At 32.3% G+C, this 6,546-nt stretch overlaps 1 protein-coding gene across 1 annotated transcript in view; it reads right to left on the reverse strand.

Moving 5' to 3' along the window:
• Window positions 1-5,799, reverse strand: part of LOC108775818 (xanthine dehydrogenase/oxidase-like) — a 14,370-nt gene extending 8,571 nt beyond the window's left edge. Inside the window, exons 1-8 of the mRNA XM_018542264.1 lie at window positions 5,681-5,799; window positions 5,305-5,436; window positions 5,068-5,224; window positions 4,638-4,878; window positions 3,857-4,383; window positions 3,456-3,750; window positions 2,185-2,697; window positions 1,854-2,037 (exon numbers count right to left, since the gene is read on the reverse strand). Of these exons, the coding sequence (XP_018397766.1) occupies window positions 1,854-2,037; window positions 2,185-2,697; window positions 3,456-3,750; window positions 3,857-4,383; window positions 4,638-4,878; window positions 5,068-5,224; window positions 5,305-5,436; window positions 5,681-5,784 (2,153 nt within the window). The 5' untranslated portion in view covers window positions 5,785-5,799. The remainder of the gene's footprint in view (window positions 1-1,853; window positions 2,038-2,184; window positions 2,698-3,455; window positions 3,751-3,856; window positions 4,384-4,637; window positions 4,879-5,067; window positions 5,225-5,304; window positions 5,437-5,680) is intronic.
• Window positions 5,800-6,546: the final 747 nt, after the last annotated feature.

The raw sequence follows: 6,546 nt of genomic DNA on the forward strand, positions 1-6,546 counted from the left end.
TGTCGGCGCTATTATGGCTGATAAAAGTCAACAAATTCCAAAATTTAAAACTAACTTCGTACAATAAAACTCGAAAAATTCTTTAATTATTCTGAAATTCTGTATCTAAAAGTTTTTTGGGTCGCCGAATGTAAATCTGATGTCAGTTTTCAAAAATTCAAAATGGTAAATCCAAAAATGGCGGACAAAGAGCCTCCGCAAAAAATGCCCGTTTTCGGTACATCGATTTTTGAAACTTTCATTATGCCAAATAGTTACATATGATGATGACCCAATAATTTCTGTAAAATTTCAAGATGAGCATACAGCCCGTTTAGGAAATAGGGGGGGAGGGGTTAAAGTTGACCATGTCCAATAAAAAAATGTAGCAATTCCACATTTGAATTCGAACAATAACGTCTAAAAAATTCAGCCTAAATAGATCTTTTAAGATTTTTGGCTGTTGATTATAAATATGAAATCATATTTACGAAATTCAAAATGGCGGATCCAATATGGCGTACAATTTTTGTTAAAATTCATTGGATCTACTCGAAACTTGTTACTCGGGGTTTTTGGGGTCGCTGATTACGAATTTGAAGTCAATTTAAAATTGACTTTTTGTTGAGTGGATTGTTTATTACATCTTGCGCCTTTATTGGATGTATTGGATTCGCCATTTGTAATTTTTTTAAATTGACTGAGAGAGAGAGAGAGAGAGGGAGAGAGAGAGAGAGAGAACGAACGTGCAATGAATCCTATAGGTACATCTGCAGCACGTTCCACGTGATGGCTCGCGCCGACCTCGCAACTTTGCGTCGCTCTGTACGGCGTTCTATTAATCGTAGAGTAACGAATGACCCCTCAAATTAAAGCTCTTGAAAAATGCTACAAGTTTCTCAGAGATCATTTTTCGATAAATTTCGAAGGAAACGAGATAGAAGCGATCTGTGTTTTTTCACTATATATTCACCTTTTTTCTTCAATAACTCGAGAAATATCCATCGTAGACGAAAAAGTTATTAAAGTAACTTGTAGAGCATGAAAAAACCTACAAAATGAGCTATTATTCATTGATTTTACTTCACTAGAAGCCGAGTTATTTAAAAAAAAAACGTTTTTTTTTGTTTTTTTTATTTTTTTCAAAAAGCACCAGCTATTTTGTCCCGAAAACCAACAGTTAAGCTTTTCTATACCCCCCCTACACGATAAAAAAAAAAATTGCGTATAGGAATTTTTTCTCGCTGGAGCATGTTTTTGTCATAATTTGACTGGACTATTTTGTAAGCTTCAAAATCATAATTTGAAAGTCTCATGATAATCTTATAAATTAGTCAAATGTGGAAAAGTCTTTCTTATTTAGATATATGCTTGCATTCATTTATATATGTGTGAAGAAAGAACCTATGTGGTAATTTTTGGAGGATTCTCATATCGGTTTGGTCTTTTCCATATTTGTTTGTGTTTTCCCTTTTATTCTGGAAGAGGATTTTTTATTCTGTATAAGGAAAACGAAATGACACGAGAAATACGAAATGAGTGTTCCGTCGGTAACTCCAGGATGGCAGAAGCGCGTGAAGAGTCTCAATGGGGGCGGTCCTATCAAGACGCGCGCTTGTATTAGGCAGCCAATCGGGCGAATTAGGATATATTTATAAATTAATGTCTTGTTAACTATTGCGAAAATTGAAAAACGGTACAGGACCGTACTTCTCAGTTTAGTACATTCAACCACAAAATTTTACATTACTTGTCAAACGCACATTGTATAATTGTTTAAATTTCTAATTCTATTATAGTATAATTATATTATTCCAAAAGGACTAATATAATTATTTTTAACACAGAAGTGATTGACTCCATAAATTAATCACCTATTACTCCGGACATTAAGACAATTAGCGATCGATACTTGAATGAGATCCATCCATTGTGACGATGGATAGACGTTCATATTACCTTCAATAGGAACGCATACGCAGGATTGAGTTTCTAGGGTATAGTGATATTGACTACCACATTGAAAGACACCCTTTATTACGTATTTAATATCGGTTCCTGTAAAATAATAAAAAATGATTTTTTATTTCAATGTACTATCTTTTTATTTTTAGGGTAAAACTGTGTTTGCTTTGACAACATTATCTCTACTTTAATTTAAAAAAAAAAAACGATTTAATAAAATATTATTAATGTCATTTCTACCTGTCCTCTTTGCTGGAATATTGACGCTTTCCCTGATTCTAGTTTTATCATTCGCATTAATAGCATCCTCAATACTTATTACTGGATTTTTCTCTGCTCTATATATAATTTGTACCAAATCCGCAGCCTCATTCGCTAAATTTTGCGTTTCCGCGACAATTACGCCGACCGGTTGGCCTGCGTACAAAACATCCTTTTCGGCGAACAGCAATTCATCCTCTGGCAAGGACGTCAACTTACTGGCGGCAGAAATGCACAAATTCTTTCCCGGTACATCATCGGCGCTGAAGAAATCTACTACGCCCTTCATTTTAAGCGCCTTTCTTGCGTCTATATACATGATCTTGCCATTACCGATTTTGGTAACAACGAAAGCGCAAAACACTTCTCCATGATATGGACCCAGATCATTGCAATATTGGACTTCACCTGCTGCCTGTTCATAAGATTCTAACTTTGGCATAGGCATACCCACTGGCCACTCGTCTGAACGACTATCGTACTCTTGATTACCTAAAAAATTATGTTCATTTTGGATGCACACCTTTGGACAATTAAAAGTAATATATTATGAACACTTTTTATTGATTTATACATAAATCAATCTAAAACGGCCATATTTCAATCCTTCTATAATATTAAAATCAACAATATCATTAAGAGAGTTATTAAATAAAAATATAGGGAAGGCTTGTTCTATACTACCAATAAACTTATAAGTGCATAATGAGTAATGGTTACACCCTTGTAGAAAAGTATTATTGAGCACTAGGAGTATTTTGAGGCTCAACTATACTACAGCACTACTCAGCACTACTGTACTACTACACTACACCACTACTGCGCTGGTGTAGTAGTACAGTAGTGCCTCACAATGTTCCTAGTGCACAGTAGTACTTTTCTACAAGGGCATGATTTTCTGACACAGTAAGAGATTGAATTGTAATATGCATACATGAAAAGATTAGAATACGATTCGGAAACAACCGGAATGTACTTCCTAATGATGTTTACTGCAAACATACTTATTCTGGATTTGAATTCTCTTTTGCAAATAATTTATATACAACTTTCGCACCGAAAGGTTTTAAATCCCTAATGGAAATGTTATGTTGTTCATAAATGCATTCCATTTGCTTGCGAAATTTATATCTTTTTAGTTATCGCCTTATAAATATATCATTATGTATATGAATGGCAGAGATTTATAAAAATTTTTATAATAGAAATATAAAAAAAAAATATTATAAACACCATTTTATTATGAGTACCTGAAGAGAGACTTCGTTTTAATAACGTGCCTCCATCACGATAAAAATGGTTCACCTCCGGTTTGATGCTTAACATAAACTTGTAAAATAATCCTATGGCAAGAGTCTTGCGAAATTCCGGTGAGTAATTCGGTAGCATATGATCAGGTTGTAGTTCCTCAGATAACATTTCTAACAGTGACTTTAAATCTTGCTGGGCAAATAATTTTTTTCCCACTGATAGAACCTCCGTGCGACTTGCGTGATGAAAATCCTTATTGATGCCACCAAAGATAATGTTAGGTAATTCCAAAACCTTATTGAAAAATATTATAATTGTAAACAAATGATACTTGAAAAATTAAAATGTGAGTGATTAGTTAATGATAACGTAATATAAACAATTAAAAAAGTTCTGTTACTTTGCCGTCGGTATCGAGTTTGAAAAGAAAGCCTGCGTTGACGTGAGCGCGAGCATTCTGGGCTCTAGGCATGATCTTATAGAATCTGTATATGTGTTGATCAGTAAGCCGTGGTAATACAACGCTATAAATGACTTTATGGTGCATGTCAAGATTCAAAAATTCCCACAGATATATACTTTGCTTCTGAGAGGGACTTTCCAGGATGTGTACTTGAGTACCGATAGTCTGTAATATCAAAAACAAATCGGATGGGTACTCTTTGTGCTCGTATTTTAACATTAAATTCCCTGCTATGGTGCCAATATTTCGTACGGGAACATTTGCGATCATTTTCATGTGCTTTTTCAATTGATGTAGATATTTAAATCCGCTTTCTTTTGAATATTTTGTAAATGTCTGCATTGCTATGGTAAGGGTTACATTTCCTCCTAGCACCAAAGTCGAATCAGTTTTTGTAATGTTACTCATGTCTGGAATGTTGTTTATATCAATGTACATATCTCTCTTGCCCGAACGATAAATACCTGCAAATTAAATTTCCACAATGTTATATATTCATGTCAAGACTGACAGTAGCAGAGTTGAGGAGAGGTACATTTTTCGATACCTTTTAAGATAAACAATTTGATAATGTCGGTGCATGTTTTTAATAACAAAACATTGAAGTTATATTATAGAGTAGAAAAATTTGATTTTTACAACTTTGTTACAGCCTCAGCGTTTATTATGTATATACTATATTTACGTGTGATCGTATAATCTAATATAGAAAAATTACCATGTGCAGTATTTCCTCCATTCAATATATACGTTGCCTGTGGATTGCTTTTTAATAACTCAAATAGAGCCTCGACTGTCGTAACTTTGTAAAAGTACGCGTCCTCTAATTTTATGCTCAACATTGTGATTCCATCAAAATGCTGCTTATCGTAGCAAGTACGTACACATGGCATTTTGTGGGGATACAAACGGGGATACAAATTTTGCAGGGGATGGAAAACTTTAGTCTTATGTAACTCCTGTAAAGCATATTTTATTATATTTACATTCAGATAGGAACAATGCAATTAGTAGTAAAGTTAAATGGTCCTTGCTGTAATAACAAAATCAAATATTTTTGTGAACATATATAAAATAAAATTGAAAGAAACGTAAATTAAAATAATGATTAAACTTGGAAACAAGAAGGAAAATTTTTTCATAATTACCTCAATGTCGAGTACGGCCTTCGAATCCATTGAAGCAGCATCGGAGGCAAATTTCTTAAAACCCTCCAAAATTGCGCGATATCCAGTGCATCGACAAATGTTGCCACCAAATGAATTTTCAATCTGCTTCATAGTCATACCTTTTTTAAACTCGAGACTGCAAAGCAGAAAAGCATAAAGATATATATATAAAATATAACATTCTTTTCATATTAGAAATTAATTCATATTTTGTACCTATACAAATTCATCACCATGCCAGGTGAGCAATATCCACATTGCGAACCATTCATGTCAGCAAGCACAACTTGAATCGTATGATAACCGTTTAACTTGTTTCCTATACCTTCAATCGTATAAATATCCCATCTGTAACAAAATATTGAATGAAAAAATAGTTAATATTTATATATCCTCGGTATACTCAGAAATTAAGAAAATAGCATAAAATATAAAATAAATATATGTGAATGTGTAAGAAAAAAATTTTAACGTTTCGATGATGAATTTTTTTTATCGCAGACTATAGCTTCGTCATTACATAAATTCATAACACTTTCTTAGAAATTAAGATGGATTGTTTTTTTTCTCTTTAATATAAATACATACATACCCATCACAGATCAGTACTGGTACAAGACATGAATTCACAGCGATCCTTTTGTTCTTGACGTTTACATTTACAATACAGGCACCGCAATCACCTTCATAACACATCGCTTTAGTGCCTCGAAGTTTCGCATATTCGCGGATAAACACGAGTAGAGACGTGTCAGCGGGTATACTGTTATTGAATACTGGAAGCGGTTTTACAATTTTATAATAGCGACTCGTAAAATTTTTTCTTAACGTACATATTATTTTTTATTTCTAAAAGTTACAATTACGGTTAAAGTTTTATAATTATGTTTTATAATTTTGCTGTATGTTATTTATATGATTAACTGTTGTATTGAATGTTATCTTACTATTAAACCATCTTACCATTATACCATGATCTGTGATTAAATTTGTTACCATATTTAAAATTGATTTCTTTAACTTGCTTCTATGTTACTTTGATTTTAAATGATACAATAAAAAATTTTCATTTCCTTAATTACACATTGATTACAAACAATACGTACTTGAATATGGTGCTCCATTAATTAGAAAGTTTACACTATTGTCGCCAAATCTAAATATTAGATTAGGAATTATATTAACATTATATTTAATAAAAAAGGTATATAGATGAATTTTTGTTTTTTTTGTCTAGTTTTATATTTGACTATAAATATATAAATAAATAAAAAAAAATAAAATATTTAAAACCATAGAAATTAAGTACACTACGAGTCTAAGTTAGAATGTAAGCTGCTTTATAACAGAAACAAATGTAAAATACAAAAGTTACAAACGTTTTTACCCTTATCGGGTCATCATCAGTTCATAACTGTAAATTAAAAGTATAATACGATAAACGTTATATATAAATAT

Source organism: Cyphomyrmex costatus, unplaced genomic scaffold (assembly GCF_001594065.2).
Source record: "Cyphomyrmex costatus isolate MS0001 unplaced genomic scaffold, Ccosl1.0 scaffold323, whole genome shotgun sequence".
Classification (NCBI taxonomy): Eukaryota; Metazoa; Arthropoda; class Insecta; order Hymenoptera; family Formicidae; genus Cyphomyrmex; species Cyphomyrmex costatus.